Genomic DNA, 16,189 nt, shown 5'->3' on the forward strand with positions numbered 1-16,189 from the left:
AATAAAGAACGGCCTGGCCCCTGAGTGGCTGTGAGCACTGGACGCATCTGGAACCACGAGCCCCTTCGGGTTATTAGGGCTCCCTCCTCCCTGGGCTTTCGTGACGTTCTAAACCCCTGTAACTCTCTCTGTCACCTAGAAAGAATATTTTATTCCTTAGATCAGTGCTTCTCAGACCTCAAAGGTTTATGTGAATCACCTGAAGATCTGGTCAAAGAACAGGTTATGACTGAGTAAGTCTAGGGTAAGAACCTGAATTCTTGGTTCCCAGCAAGCTGCAGAAGTTCCTGTCTTTTCCTGAAAGTCAAATGTAGAGAGAGATTTTTTAAGTCCTTTACCTGGCTGGTCAGGTAGGTGCCCAGCCTCTGCTGGCTCAATGTTTTCATTGCTGACAGCTTCCTGCGGAAGGCTCCAGCACGTCACTGCTTCCACATTCCCGTATCTAAGTGCTTCTTTGAATTCACCCCTACCAGCATCCCATTAGCAGTGTGAGTGTGCGGCTGCCTGTCAAGGGCCACTCACCATACTAGACCTAGATACCAACTCAAGAAATCTATCTTGCCTAATTTCCCATCAGTCTGGATGCTAAGATCCCATAGCTCGGAGTTTTTCAAAATGCCTAGCTTTGCCTTCCTCACTCAAGTCTCGGTGCTTGTCAATTTGGTCAGGTGAGAGAAATTAAATTCAACCCAACCCACACTGTATTACCAAATGCTAAAGGTATAAGAGTCATTTTGTCCAAAATCTGCATTTTCCCTTAAGAATTTATAGCACTAAAGCAGATGCCCTTTAGTATACCTTTGCCTCAATCAGGTCTAACAGAACACCATATAATGCTGGTGGTAAGAGGAATGTTACAGGCTTTCTACATTACAGTGAATCATTCACTGTGCACCTGGGAGAATGTGATTGAACTCCTGTCTGTGATATTAAAGGTGTAACTGGATTGAATATAGAATTTTATTAAAGATTAGTTTATATAAGATAAAAAAGATTAATATTTGAGTTTTCAGTTCTAGTTTCGGGTGTGTGTGTGGGGGGGAATGGCCTGGCTTTAATCAATTTTCATAAAGTTAGCTATGGATATCAACTACACTCCTAATAAGCTCCTCTTTCAATATGGCTTGAAGCAAAATGATATTATAATCTGGGGGCAAGATGCGAAACTCTATTAACATCAAAAGTTCAAGACAATGTTTTTGTTCTTTAAAGAAAGTCCCAAATTCTTAATGATAGTTCCATGTAGACACGAATACAAGAACTTTATGGACTTGTAATTTCACATATAAAAAAGTAACAAAAGTGCTTGATTCCACATATTTTTAATATTTTCCACAGTAAAGTTTACAGAAGAGTTCTCAGCAGACATGAAAAAGTTGTAACACAAATAATGATAGAGTTTCATACCCAAAGTGAATTGAAAGGCCTCCCACTCAAGGTCTCAAACATGAGATACAACACAATAAATACACTAAAATCAAAAGAAAGTTTTGATTTTTCTCTCCATGGAAAATTTTCACACAATAACCATGGCTTCACCCTCACATTTACTGTATAAAAGGGTGAACTGGTAAGTGACCAAAACTTCTCTAAATACTGATAATGTTCAGCATGCAAAAGAAAGCACCTTAAATTTCTGTATCCTGCACTACCCTACTGTTGAAACTGCATGTGTGACAAACAAAACAGGACTGGTTAAGCTGAGTTGGTACAATAGTAATAATTTTCTGTGGAAAAAATAGGACACAATACATATCTATATTTGAAAAGAGAGTTCTTTTGCCTAGATGCCGTAAGGACTGACTTTTGTCTATACAAGTAAGAAGGAATAAAAAAGAATTAAAAACAAACAAGTTATATATGAAAATTTAAAATATTGCCAATTACATTGGAGCATTCATTTCTAAAAAGTGAGTATTTTGAAAAGGACACCTCACTGTTTATTCTCCCAATGCTCTATAGTTAAAGTCTAAGTAACAAAGTGTATGCCTACATGAGTGAGCATTTTCATCTTGCATTTCCTAAGAGAATCTACAAAATAAACAAGGAATCATGAGTTCCTTATTTGGCATGAGCATTTTTTTGTTAATGAGAATCCTCTGGGGAGTCCCTCCAAACTCAACCTTACCTTACTTAGCACTCTCTGCCTTAATGACCTTAACTTCTCCTTGACTTCCGCCACCCCCTTTTCATGACTGAACACTTGGTCTTCTCACCACAGAGAGTTCTCCACTGCATTAGACTTCATCCATTCTCAGATGCAATTACCTCCTCTCTTTCTAAGGTTTCTACCCTTTGATTCCCACTATATCCGTTCTTTAACTTTGAACTTTCTTCCTTTGGCCCTAGCCATTTCTCCCAGCCTGTCAGCCCATTTCAGCTCCAGTTATGTTCCTTCCAGTGGTCCTTTGAATAATCAGCTTGATTACTATTACTGTCTCATCAGCATCCCAGTTTTCTAAATCTTTCGCCCTCTTACCATAACCACCACGAACACAGCCAACTAGAGACCTCTTTAATAGTCCACTTCCCCACTACCATACCCAGGTTGCAGTTGCAGATGGCAATTAGAGAAAGACAAACACCAAGATATTCTTCTGCCATCACGATTGTACGATCGCCAATCTCCACTGGACTGTCAACAGCAACCCACTCAATTTGTTTTAGTAGTCTGCTTCTCTGGGTCTCCACTGCTATTCTAGTCACTCTCAGCAGATGATTTTACTTTAACCTCCATTTCTCAGAGATTTAGGCTGCACTTGGCTTAACTCAGATGTGTTTACAGTCGCACCACTCCTTATCTTCTTGCAGACTCAGGGTATGAGGTCGTCCTCTCTATTCAAGGCTTATCCTCTTCTTCTGTCATTCTTACTTTCCTCTCTTCAAACTCACCCTTTTCTTAGGCTTTCCCACAGCCAAAGTCAAAGTCAAAGTTTTTTTTCCATCTAAGTAAATATGTCAACTGCAAAACCCCTGGTAAACTCTCTGCACTGTTGTATATAATAGCCAGCAATTTAAATTTGTACAAGTAAATAAATCTTAACTTCACTTCCTCATTCACACCTGCCATGTTGCTCAAGAGCTGTATGTGACTAGCAGCTACCACACTAGACAGAGCCGGTCTAGAACACGTCATCATGACAAGTTCGATTGGACAGCGCCAGCCTATCCTCTAGTATCACTCTCCCGTCTGTCCTTCTCTTCATGGCCAGGCTTCTTTAAATAACAGCTTACACCCACTCTCAAATGCTTTACATTGGCTCTCACCTACACCGTCACCCCCGAACATCATCTAATCAACGTGTACAAGCATTTCCAGCTTCGCAAAATGAAAATTAGATTCCACCTCTGCCCCCTAACCCCAAAGTGTCTCCAACGAGCTCTCTAGCTAACCAAGCTTGAAACTCAGGACTTATCCTCAACCCCTCGCTCACCCTCATACTCAGAGGTGATCAGTCACGAAGTCCTGCAGACAGGACCTACTCAGTATCTGTGTCTCTTGTCACTGTCCTAGTTTCCATCACCTCTGGACTAGATGCCTGACCTTCCTGCCTCCAGTCTCAGTCCCCTAACATCTCTCTCCACAACATGAACGGGTTACTCTTTCGGAAATGCAAATCTGACCATGTCATTTCCTATTTTAAACCCTTCACATTAGGACAAAAGTCTAGACTCCTTAGTACAAGATACAAGGCCTTCCAAAAATGATCTTTGTCTACCTTTCTCATAATCTCCACCATTACCCCCCACAAAGCTCCCAAATTAACCTGTAACATAAGTTAAAACACTGTGCTTGCTGAGAAAACACAGCTTCAGAAAGACAAGTCCCTGGTTACTCTTTCCAACTTGCCTGGACCTCACAGGTCCTTCCTGTTCAGAGACTATGGCACTGCCACATCCTCCAGCCCTGACAAACAACTTGAAATTTCTCATGCACACCAAGGTCATTCACACTGGAACCACCCCTTTTCTTCTGTACAGAGTGTCCCTTTCCTGCCCAGATCCAGACTACTGGTCACAGTCCTCAATTTCCATAATAGAATGTCAATATTAAACTGCAAATATTTCTATAATGTAGAGATCTACCTTTACAGAACAAGAGAAAATGTTCATACCACAGGCCCTTGTCAGGTAGTAAAATATAAGTGTCTCCTAACTAGTTACTAACAAATGTCTAGTTGGTAGTTAGGACAGGGTATGCTCTATCATTGAACTGAATTAGATTACTGGAAGCCTATATACTTGAATAATGTTAGTCTCACTGCCACAGTTTCAAGGTTTGCATCCTCGTAAAATTCATGTGTTTAAATCCTAATGCACAAGGTGATGTATCAGGAGGTGAGACCTCTGGGAGATGATTAGGTCATGAGTGTGAAGCCCTCATGACTGGAGTTAGTGCCCTTATAAAAGTGGCGCCAGAGAACTCCCTCGTCCCCTTCCACCATGTGAGGACAAAGAAGACAGCACTGTCTACAAACCAGGACGTGGGACCTCGCCAGATACTGAGTCTGCCAGCATCCTGATCTTAGACTTTGCAGCCACCAGAAGTGTGAGAAATAAATTTCTGTTGTTTATAAACCACCCAGTCTCTGATATTTTGTTAAAGCAGCCCAAACAGACTGAGACACTTACCCAAGTTAACAATCTATTATTTGTCCTAAGACATCTGAGGACTAAGACATAGCCACATGGTAACGCAGCTCTAACATCCCTCAATATCCCACACATAAACAGTGATGGCACTATTACTCAACTGAAAAGGGAGCGATCATACCACATCCAGTGAGCACAATGGCAGGGTGGGTGGGTTGCGCACACGTGAGTGTGTGAGTGAACAATGTGGGTAGAAGGTAAATAAGATTCCTAGTTGGAAATTCAGCTCCCCAGGTGATTCAGACAGGAATGAAAAAGTCCCTTTCAAGAGCACTGGTATGGACTCTCACAGGATCACCATCAGTAAATCAGGCCAACCCTTAACTTTACTGACACCATTATGGAAACATCAACTGGAAAACTTATACTGGGAATAGAGCCCATAACATCCTTCGACAGCCCATACATAAAATCTTGCAGGGTGACTTTCAGAATTTGATAAGATGAAAAACTCCTCTAAGGCAAATAAATGATTACTCTTCTACCTTCCAGTTATGATAGCTATAAAATATATCGATTTTTACCTTTGACAGAAAGTTTTGAATTGTTGAGTTTTCTATTTTTCTTCTTCCCAACTTGACTGCTTTTTAATCTTCAACATTTATAACTTTGGTGAGTCTGGGTGAATTACTTAACTTCTCTTTGCCTCAACTTCCTGCATCTATAAAGTGTACTGGATAATATCTACCACCTTTTAAGGCTGTTCTGAGAACCATATGAGACAATACACGTGAAGTGCTTAGACCAGGGCTTTCTGCATTGCAAGAATCCCAGAAGGATTAGCTATCAATAATCCCGTCTATTTTATTTTGGAATATTTTTATGGCCAAAAAACACCTCAGATTCTTTTAAAAAGAAGTAAGTTATAAATAAGTATGCCTGACTAAAAGCCTCGATATAAATATGATATTCCTATCAGGAAATAAGACCACCCCACTGCACTCTGTATTGTCAAGATAGGTTCCACCTGGAGTATTTATACTATGCTAGCTTCCATTCTTTAAGGCATATCCCAAAATTAAATTGACTGATTTACTTGTTCTTCCCAAAGTTATCTGACCTAACACTTAACATGTCTAAAACCACATTCATGATATACTCTGCCATCCAATGGCACCTCCATCCATCCCGAAACTCAGGTCTAATTATTGGCTTCACACCCAATCAATCATCAGATTGCTTCTACTTCCTTTCTAAATTGCTCTTAGAATCGTCTGCTTATATCTACTTTCACTACCACAACCACAAACTTGAGGCCACCTGCGTGCTTTGGGTGAGCAGGCCTGCTCAATCTCCCTCACACCCCAGTCCCTCTAACAGCCAAGTGACCTCTCGAAAGGCAAAGCTGGTTGTCTCACATCACTGTTTCAGCCCGTCAATTACTTACCATTTTTTTCAGGAAAAAGGAAATCTCCCAAGCCTTAATATATAGCCTAGATGGCCGTGCATGATCTGACCCCTATCAACACCTGGGCCTCTTCCCCCAGCCTCATTTCCCCATCTCCTCACTAACCACACCAGACTGCTTTCCAAGTTTCAGCTAGTTCAGCCTCGGGGCCCTATGTATGTGCTTCCCATGCCCCTTCACCCAGCCAAAGCCCACTGCTCTTTGGGTCTCTGCTTAAGCAGCAGTCTCTCCTATGCAGTCTTCTCCATCCCTTCCCTGAATCTTTCCTGTAGAGCAGTAATTAAAACTTAGTAACTGTAATTCGGTTCCTTCCTCTCTCTCCTCCACTAGAACAGAACTGGGGACATCAGTGAAGGCAGGGTCTATGTCTTAATTGTTTACTGCTATATGCACAGTAGTACACTGGTCTGCACACAGGTAGTATTTTTTGAATTGCGGCAAAAAACACACATAAAATTTACCATCTTAACCATCTTTTAGTGTACGTCAGCAGTGCTAACCATATTCACATTGTTGTGAAACCCAATTCTAGAACTTTTTCATCTTGCAAAACTGCAACTCTATAAACCCACTGAACCATAACTTGCCATTCCCTCTCCCCTCAGTCCCTTGAAACCACCACTCTACTTTCTGTTTCCATGAGTTTGACCATAGATACCTCACAGAAGTGGAATCACATAGCACTTATCTCTTTGTGACTGGCTTATTTCACTTAAATATTATGTCCTCCAGATTCATCCATGTTATACAGTATGTGACAGGATTTCCTTCTTTTTCAAGGCTCAATAGCATTCCATTCACCGCATTTTGTTTCTCCAATTCATCCAACAATAAACAGTTGGGTGCTTCCACTTCCTGGCTATTGTTAATGCTACAATGAACATGGGTGTGCAACTATCTCCTCCAGACCCTGCTTTCAATTCTTTGGAATATATGCCAGATGTGGGATTGCTGAATCATGCAGTAATTCTATTTATAATTTTTTGAGTAATGCTATACTGTTTTCCATAATGGCTGTACCATATTACATTTTCACCATCCGTGCACAAGGGTTCCAATTTCTCCACATCCTCATCAATATTTGTTATTTTCTTTTTTATTTATAGTTGCCATCTTCATGGGTGTGAGATGGCACACCAGTAGAACTTAATAAATATTTTAAATGTCTGGATATACTGAGGCAACAGATTAAAAGGTACGGCCTCTACCCTCTAGAAGTTCCTAGAGGAATGGGGAGAAAGACTGACACATGAAAAAGGCGTGTGCTAAATATCTAGATGACAGATGAAAGGAACCATCAACTCTCCTTAAGGTGGAGGCAGGAGGGGTGGTGGTGAAGCAGCCGAGGAAACCTCATCAAGTGGGATACTAGAGTTCGATCTTAAGGTAAAGCAGGTATTCAGATGCAAAAATGTGAAGTATATTCCAAATGTAAGGAAGAATATGTTCAAGTAGAAATTGTATGTACCAGCAAGGATCCTTTTAGTAGGGAGATTGGTGTGGATTAAATAGACTGTATGAGAGAGGTTACAGAGACATGAAGCTAAAACAAATAAAGTCACATGGCCAAGAGCCTGTTAAACTGTACTAAGAGGGTTGGATTGTACCCAATAAATGGTTTTAAGCCAAGGAGTACCAAGACTGGATATGCATCCTGAAAGCTCTATCTAGCAACAGTGTGAAGAAAGATCATAGGAACCTGGTACTAGGCAGTTCAGATAGGAGGCACATAAAACAGTCAAGGCCAAGAGATGACAGGGCCTAAACCAAAGCAAGAACTATGAACAAAGAGAACCAGCAGAGGAAAGTTAGCAGGTAGGAAAGACAGACCTTGCTGACTGAAAAGCAAAGACCACTCTTCCTTAGGTGAATCTAGTGTTCCAAAAATGCCAGATTTCTTACTGTAGTATATCCTGTTTCTAATAACAGAACATGTTATTCTCTATATTTCATAACACACTGCATGGTTTTCCTTTCCTATAAAGTCTAAATGCTGCCATGACTCTACTAATATGTAATCGCAAAAAAGTAAATGATAGCCCAATTCCCATCACTCTCTTTTCTTTTGCAGCTTTGAAAGCCAACAAAAGAGCACATGATTGGAAACGTTATCAAAACTACCTTATAATTTTAAGTCTAAAGAAAGCACCTGTTTTATTTAGTCAAATGTCTCATATGTTATTACTTCTGAAAAAGTATTCTAAAATAGAGTTCTAATAAGAATATCCACATACGATTCAGTGGGCAGGCATGCAACTGAATTGTCTTTACTTTAAATGTGGAATTAAGCCACAGATTAACTATCAAGGATATAAAACTAAGCAAGTTGAGGAAATTTAATTCAAATATAATTATCACCCTTATATCCTTTATTTTTTTACCAGGACATATAAATACAAACAATGATGGCGTGTAGGTAGATAAATAAAACTTAGAGCCTATATTCATCTACTAACTGTTCTGTTCTGTTGACTGTGATGTGAACGTTAGATATTAGAAAGGAACTCTATTCACTGTGACCAAGTGCTCTGGGTATCCTCAGACAGAATGATCACAGTGAGTCTGTCCAAAGTCACAATCTAACAGACTTACAGGGGCTTCACTTTAGGGTGCAATCCTGGACCAAACCTTTACTCTTCTGTACTCACTAGCTTAACTAGACTTAAGTGCTAAAATTCAGAAAGGAGTTCTTTCTTAACATTAATGAGGAAAGCGTTGAATGTTTGTATCCCACCCCACCCTCCCAATTCATACAGTAAAACATAATCCCCAATGTGAGAGTACTTGGAGATGGGGCCTTTGGGGATGATTAGATCATGAAGACAAAACCCTCATAAATAGGATTACATAAAAGAGGCTTCAGAGAACATCCTGTTCCATCCACCATCTCAGAACACAATGAGAATGCACACTATAACCAGGAAGTGGGTCCTCAGCAGACACTGAATCTGCTAGCACCTTGATCTTGAACTTCGTAGTCTTCTGAGCTATGAGAAACACATGTCTATTCTTCATAAGTCATCAGAGACTTTGTTAGAAAAGCCTAAACTAAGACAGAAGTCCATAGGTTAAGCCTGGATAATGGTCAGCACTGGTTAATTTTCTCTCTTTGATTTACCTATGTAACTGAAAACCCCTGAAGTTCCCTGGAATTATCATTAATCATTAGAAAACTCCCCTGCTCCTGCTCAATGTCTTGGAAAATTTCTGGAGCAGAAACCATCTCAACACATCCCTGATGTCAGGCAGACCTCCAGAGTCCTGGCTAGTCAACCAGAACCACCTGAGTTAGCCTGGGCCCCATCTCCTTTTTTGCCCCCAATAGCCCAACAACAAGACAAGGAACACCTCCACCCTACAGAGCCACTAAGGTCTGTTCAGCAAGGCAAACTTGCTCTCTCAAACCTACAGACAAGTACACATGGGTCCTCTTGACATTCCTTCCATGAAGTCTCCTTTCCTGCTTTTCAGGAATGCTTAATTCCTAGTATACAGGTAAATTCAAGAGCTAAAAATTCAACATAAAAAATTTTGTGGACTTCCAGTAGAGATGTAGGCATAGGCAGACATGGCTCGCTTCTTTGCACAACCACATCAAAATTACAACTAAAATATACAACAACCATCACTTAGAACTATCAGAAATCAAGTTGAATGGAAGTCTGACAATTACAGAATTAAAGAAACCACATTCATCCAGACTGGTAGGGAGGGCACAGGTTCAGAATGGGCAAGTCCCTCACCCACGTGTGGTGGATAAAAATTCAGGAGGGATATCATGAGAGCGAGGAGTTCCAGCCCCACACCAGGCCCCCTGCCCAGGGTTCCAGTGCCAAGAAGATAAGTCCCCATAACGCCTGGCTACAAAACCCAGCGGGGATTGAATTGGTGCAAGAAACTGCTGGAACCCCAAGCAGTTTCCATTAAAGAACCCACACACAGACTCACCTACTCAGACTCACTCCCTCCGAGCTCGAACACTGGGGTTAGCAGCTTGAAAGGCACCAGGGAAGTACAGGGAGAAACTAAGGTGCCTGGCATCAAGGTGAACAGAGGCCATGTTCCTTTTCTAAACATTCCTCCCTCCCCAAAGAGCCACAGAGTCAGCAAGCTGGTGCCATATCTGAGATTCCATCAACCCAGCTAACACTGTTTGACCCATCTAGGAGATCCCCAGAGATTCCATCCTACACAAATTATGGGCCCACCAAGCTGCTTTTCCATGTAAAGGCTGGTCTTGACTCATACTGCACAATTCCCAAAATCCTCTCAAACAAGCAACAGCTGGCTTCAGTGTGCCCCAGGCCCAGCACTAGCAGCAGCCAGCCTAGATTCGCAACTTGGCTTAGCCTGGGAATCTACAAACCCAGCACAAGTAGCAGTTACCTCAGATTGCTTTACAGCTCAGGCAGGATGGCCCCGGGCAAAACACAGGGGGGTGGGGGGGTGGGCTGATCTTAAAATGAACCACCCAGGAAACACCAGGGCCAGCGCACCCAGTGGACAGCTACAGACCACACTGGAGCACCACCACCCTGCCCCTGCACAGCTCATTCTCCATGGAGGGTGAAGGGTGGTGGTCAGTGGTCACAGCCAGTCCTTACAGCTGACTGGCCTAGATAAATCCTTCCCATTGATCTGCCAACAGCAACCAAAGTTCAACTACAAGAGAAGGGTGAACTCAGCCCACAAAAAGGGTGCACCTCAAGTACCCAGCTTGGGTGATAGGGAAGGCTGTGCCACTGGACCCTACAGGACACCTACTAGCTCAGGCCACAATACCAAGACATGAAGTCAAAGCAGCTCTTCCTAATACATAGAAACAAACACAGGAAGGCTGCCAAAATGAGGAGACAAAGAAATAATGACCCAAATGAAATAACAGATCAAAACTCCAGAAAAAGAGCTAAATGAAATGGAGATAAGCAATCTCCAAATCACTGGTTATAAGGATGCTCAAGGAACTTAGTGAGGATCTCAACAGCATACAAAAGACCCAGTCAGAGACAAAAGATACACTAACTGAAATAAAGAACAACTTACAGGGAAACAACAGTAGAGCAGATGAAGCCAAGAATCAAATCAGTGATTTGGAACACGAGGAACCAAACAACAACCAATCAGAACAACAAGAAGAAAAAAGAAATAAGAAAAAATGATGATCGTATAAGCAGCCTCTGGGACAACTTCAAGTGTTACAATAATCACATCATAGGGGTGCCAGAAGGAGAAGAGAAATAGCAAAAAATTGGAAATCTATCTGAAACAATACTAAAAGAAAACTTCCCTAACCTGGTAAAAGAAACAGACATATAAGTCCAGGACGCACAGAGAGTCTCCAACAAGATGGATGCAAAGAGGCCCACTCCAAGACACATCATAATTAAAATGCCAAAGGTTAAAGATAAAGAGAATCTTAAAAGCAGCAAGAGAAAAACAGTTAGTTACCTACAGGGGGTTGGGAGTGGGGGGTCTCATAAGACTGTCAATTGATTTCTCAAAAGAAACTCTTAAGGCTAAAAGGGATTGGCAAGAAATATTCAAAGTAATGAAAAGCAGGGACCTACAGCCAAGACTGCGCTATCCAACAAAGCTATCACTTAGAATTGAAGGGCAGATAAAGTGCTTCTCACACAAGAAAAAACTAAAGGAGTTTACCATCACCAAACCATTATTATAGGAAATGTTAAAGGGATTTATTTAAGAAAAAGATCAAAACTATGAACAATAAAATGGCAAAAATACATATCTATCAACAAATGAATCTAAAAAACAAACTAAACAAGAATAGAGACAGAATCATGAATACGGATGGTGTTCTGCTGGTTGCCAGACGGGAAGGAGTGTAGGAGAATGGGTGAAGAGGTAAGGGGATTAAGAAGTACAAATAGGTAGTTACAGAATAGCCGTGGGGATGTAAAGTGCAGCATAGGAAATGGAGTAGCCAAAGAACATATACGCGTGACCCACAGACACAAACAATAGTGGGGGGGGATTGCGTGTGACAATGGGGGGTGCTGGGTGGAGGGAGGCAAAGGGGGAAAAAAATCAGGACAACTATTATAGCATAATCAATAAAATATATTTAAAAACGAAATGAAAGGAGAGATTAAACAATAATAATTAGGGACAACTGGAAAACAAAACAATTTTGAATCAATTCTTTCAGTCTCTAATAATTAACATGGGAAAAAGCATTCCATTATTTCTGCTTATAATGTAAGTGAAAAAGCAGATATAAACAATGGGAAAAACTTACAGGTAGTTCTCCCTACAGAAGTTTTCAATATTTACCAAATTTCTACAAGGAACATAAAATATATCATAATAAAAACATAAAATACGTTATTATAAAGCTGAATTTTACACTGGTAAAGAAAAATACAGTATTTTTCTCAGATGATATAAACTTGAAACTTCACTTACTTTCTGCTCAGGGCTTTCCTGAAATGTAAGTCCAAAGTAGTCCTTCTCCAAGAGGTTGAGATGTTCACACGCTTTGTCAAATAGTACTTGTCCCTTAGCACATTTCTGAGGGAAAAGAAATAGTATCTTTACTTTTCAAGCACTAGAGATCCCATGAGTACTATTAATAAAGGGTATCCTATCAGATAAACATTATTTAAAGTAATATATTTGTTTTCTAATCTTCAATAACTATACAAAGCATAAATTCTAAAGTGTGCGTAATCAGACAGCTGTTCCACGTTTTATACTGTTCTACATAAACAGAAAAGGACTAAAAAGTAAAATGCTAATTCATTTATCTTTAAAACATACAAAAATATGTCCAAACTGACTCTCAATTCCTCAACATACCTCATGTCATATCTACTTACAAGGTATACTGCCTCTAGGAAACTCATTTAGCTTTCACTCTTTAGAACAGTTTAATATAAGGTAATGGAACTGGGACAATAAATCAGCTGCCCCTAGGATTTAACCTAGCTTTGCCTTACTGTTTTGTTTTTTAAGAAGCTACTATCAACAGAGATGGGAAAGCCTTTGACAGACATGAAGAAAAGCCCATTGTGTAATCAATGGCAAAACATAAAGTGGTGACTCATTTCCAATTAACATGCTCACCCCTGGAAATGCCCAACTGCAAGGTTCGGTCACACGCCCACCCCCCCACCCCCGCCCCTCTGCATTGATGTAAGCAACCACTGGACTGCAAGTGAGAAATGAACAAGCCGTCAGACTTTTCCTTCCTCAAGATGAATGTCCTCCCACTATCAAAACGTATACATACTTGTTCGTTCATCCAGTGTGTGAAAATTAATGTTTCCCACACATGTATCTTTAAAAATACAGTAAGATATAAGACATTTTATTAATAAGTTCAAATAAGTACAACTGTGATAAGGGGTTTCAAAAAAGTTTTCACAGAAACTCAACTCAGGGGCTTGTTTCTCTCTTCTAACCTTTTATTTTTCCTCTTTGTGGGAGCCGAAGTGAGAAATTCATGCCTGAAAGGTTTGCAAAGGAGAATCTGGAAGTTTCATTATTAAACCTTTAATACTAATAGTCCTTTAAAAAAATAAGTTAATTCGAATAGTAAAGAGGAAGAAAGCCACACAGATTACATTTCAACATAACAAGCAATGTGCTATTCATATTGCTACATACCAGAAAATTAAATAACTAAGTACATTTAAGATATGTGTTTATATGTTCACGCATTTAAGGTACATACAAATACAGTATAGTAAATATGCATATTGGGATCTGGATTCCAAATACCACAGTTCTGAATGCATTCCCATTACTTACAAGCTATATTACCAGGGACAGGACACAGCTTCTAACTGCCTCTATTTGTCCATCTGTGAAAGGGGAATAATGACATCTACCACAAAGGGTGTGTTGAGTACCATTGAATTTTAATACATACAGAGAGCCTAGAAACTGTGCCTAATCAATACTGGCTCCTATTGTTTTATAACATGAAAAATGACTAATTTCATTTATATGAAATTTTGCTTTAAGCTTTTAAAATGAAAGGCTCTGAATTTTATTATCTGATCTGCATGCAATTATTAACCTATATAATTAAACTAAATTTGGATATATTTTAAATTAATTTTATGAGAAGAGGGTAGTTCAAATCATGACAGTTATTTTCTTAAATGTGCAATAAAACCCATTGTTTCTTCTTTATAGGAGCTTGGAATAGATGTAAGAAGATTTGGTTGCAAATAATAGTAAAGAATATTTTAAAGGTAATCAATAATCTAAGATAGAATTTGTTTTCTCTCACATTAATTTCCCTGTTTACTCCTGAATCTCCAGTGAGTAGAAAAAGACAGCCCAGCATAACAGGAGCTAGAAACAAATACCTTACGTAACAAACTTACTTTAAATGAGGTGACATTTCACCCACTGAGGGTCATGGTGACTGATCATAGCTATACTTTCAGTGTCTGCTTTGTAATTAGGAACTTCCCTTATCTGAGATAACAAAGGGAGCCAACTATTATAGCTCCTGACACATTTATCTTAGATTATCATCAACCATGCATTTATTATGAGGTATAAATGAGTCACAGAGGGTACTTTATCTATTCTAAAGAATTTTCTTCTTAGTTAGAAAGATACTAAAAAGTCAATGGACGCTTTTGTAGGAAGTTGACCTTTAATCAGATATAGCTCTCAAACAAACCTACTATTTCTATGAAACCCAAACTATAACGACAACTACTTTCAAATAAGCTAACTACTGAAACAGAGTCAAAAGGAGATCTTACTATTTCATTTGGTTATAATGCTATTTGAAATGAGGGGGGAAAAGATATTTCAGACAACTGTTGTCTATAAATATATACCTCCGTTCAAAAGGAAAACACATTCCAACACCGGTGTAAAGTCAATTTTTGTTAATAAACCATACTTTCTCACTGGTTTCAGTTTCAAAAATAGAAACATGTTCTCATAGACAGAATTCCCCTAAGATTAAAAGGAAAACATCCACCAAGCTCACCAACATAGCGCAGTGCCGGGAGGCCTGGCAGCAGAGCAGGGCATCAGTGTGAGCTGGCATCAGACCCAGTCCCTCCCTTACCCAACATTTTGTAAGCACTTTACTATTTACTAGATGAATGTGACAATGAACAAACCACTTAGTTGCCCTAAAGTAAAGTGTAAAGTGAGATCACTGCCGGCCCACAGCTCACTGTGAGGGTCAGATTAACCCAGTAAGATAGTGTACGTCCAAGTGCCAAACTAAGAGCCTTACTCAATTCATAGCTGAATTCCATTCCCAACTGTTCTTTCACTAGCCTACACCTGAAAAACTGTCAAAATATCTTCTAGATGCTCAGATTGCGTCTCTACTATCCTCTACTTCTCTCTCCAGGAAACAGATATTTAAAATGCTTGATAAGATCCCAACTGACACACATATCATTTAAGCTTCCATTCAACATCTCCACATTCAATGAACTCAAAGTCTGGCTGGAAAGACAAAAATGCAACAAATACTGTGAGGTGTGTACTGAAAGATTCATGTACAAAGTGCTATGGGAACACCAAGAATGGAATGACTGTGAGAAAAATCATAGCTTCACTAAGACTGTGACATCTGAAATGAACCTTAAAAGGACATGATTTTTTTTTTTTAAGGCAGAGAAACAGAATATTCAAAAGAACTTAATGTTTACTTCGGATGTTTATAGGCTCCAAGAGAGCCAATTTTTATTATAAAGATACTGAAGGATACAACAGATGAACAAAGTAACCCATCCGTAATGGACAAGGCGTGCAATATGACTCTGATACACTGTCCTACTCTCTGATGACCACAAGAGCTTGCCAGTCTAAAAAGCTCAATATATACTGATCTAACATCTAATCTGGATTAGTTCCTATGATAAGATATTGGGGAAACAACAATAAGTAAGATATACACGGTGTCAGGAACTTTACATTCAAATGACCAAGACAGAAAATAAAAAGGAAGCACCCCATCACCACCTTTTAAAGAAGTCCTATAACTAGGTAGCTTGTCCAACTATCCAAAGACAAATGATCAATGGCCTATGAGATTAGCCTGATACAAGAGCTCTACCCAAAGACAATGTCTTACTCTGGGGATAAGATTACCAAATACAATCACATCTTCCTACATGG

At 39.7% G+C, this 16,189-nt stretch overlaps 1 protein-coding gene across 1 annotated transcript in view; it reads right to left on the reverse strand.

Moving 5' to 3' along the window:
• The window catches only part of EPB41L2 (erythrocyte membrane protein band 4.1 like 2), a 212,835-nt gene that overhangs the window by 70,857 nt on the left and 125,789 nt on the right, over positions 1-16,189 (reverse strand). The window contains exon 4 of the mRNA XM_090279842.1: positions 12,488-12,592. Within this exon, the coding sequence (XP_090135968.1) occupies positions 12,488-12,592 (105 nt within the window). The remainder of the gene's footprint in view (positions 1-12,487; positions 12,593-16,189) is intronic.

This window comes from Furipterus horrens, unplaced genomic scaffold (genome assembly GCF_987537825.1).
Source record: "Furipterus horrens unplaced genomic scaffold, mFurHor1.1.pri manual_scaffold_6, whole genome shotgun sequence".
Taxonomy (NCBI): domain Eukaryota; kingdom Metazoa; phylum Chordata; class Mammalia; order Chiroptera; family Furipteridae; genus Furipterus; species Furipterus horrens.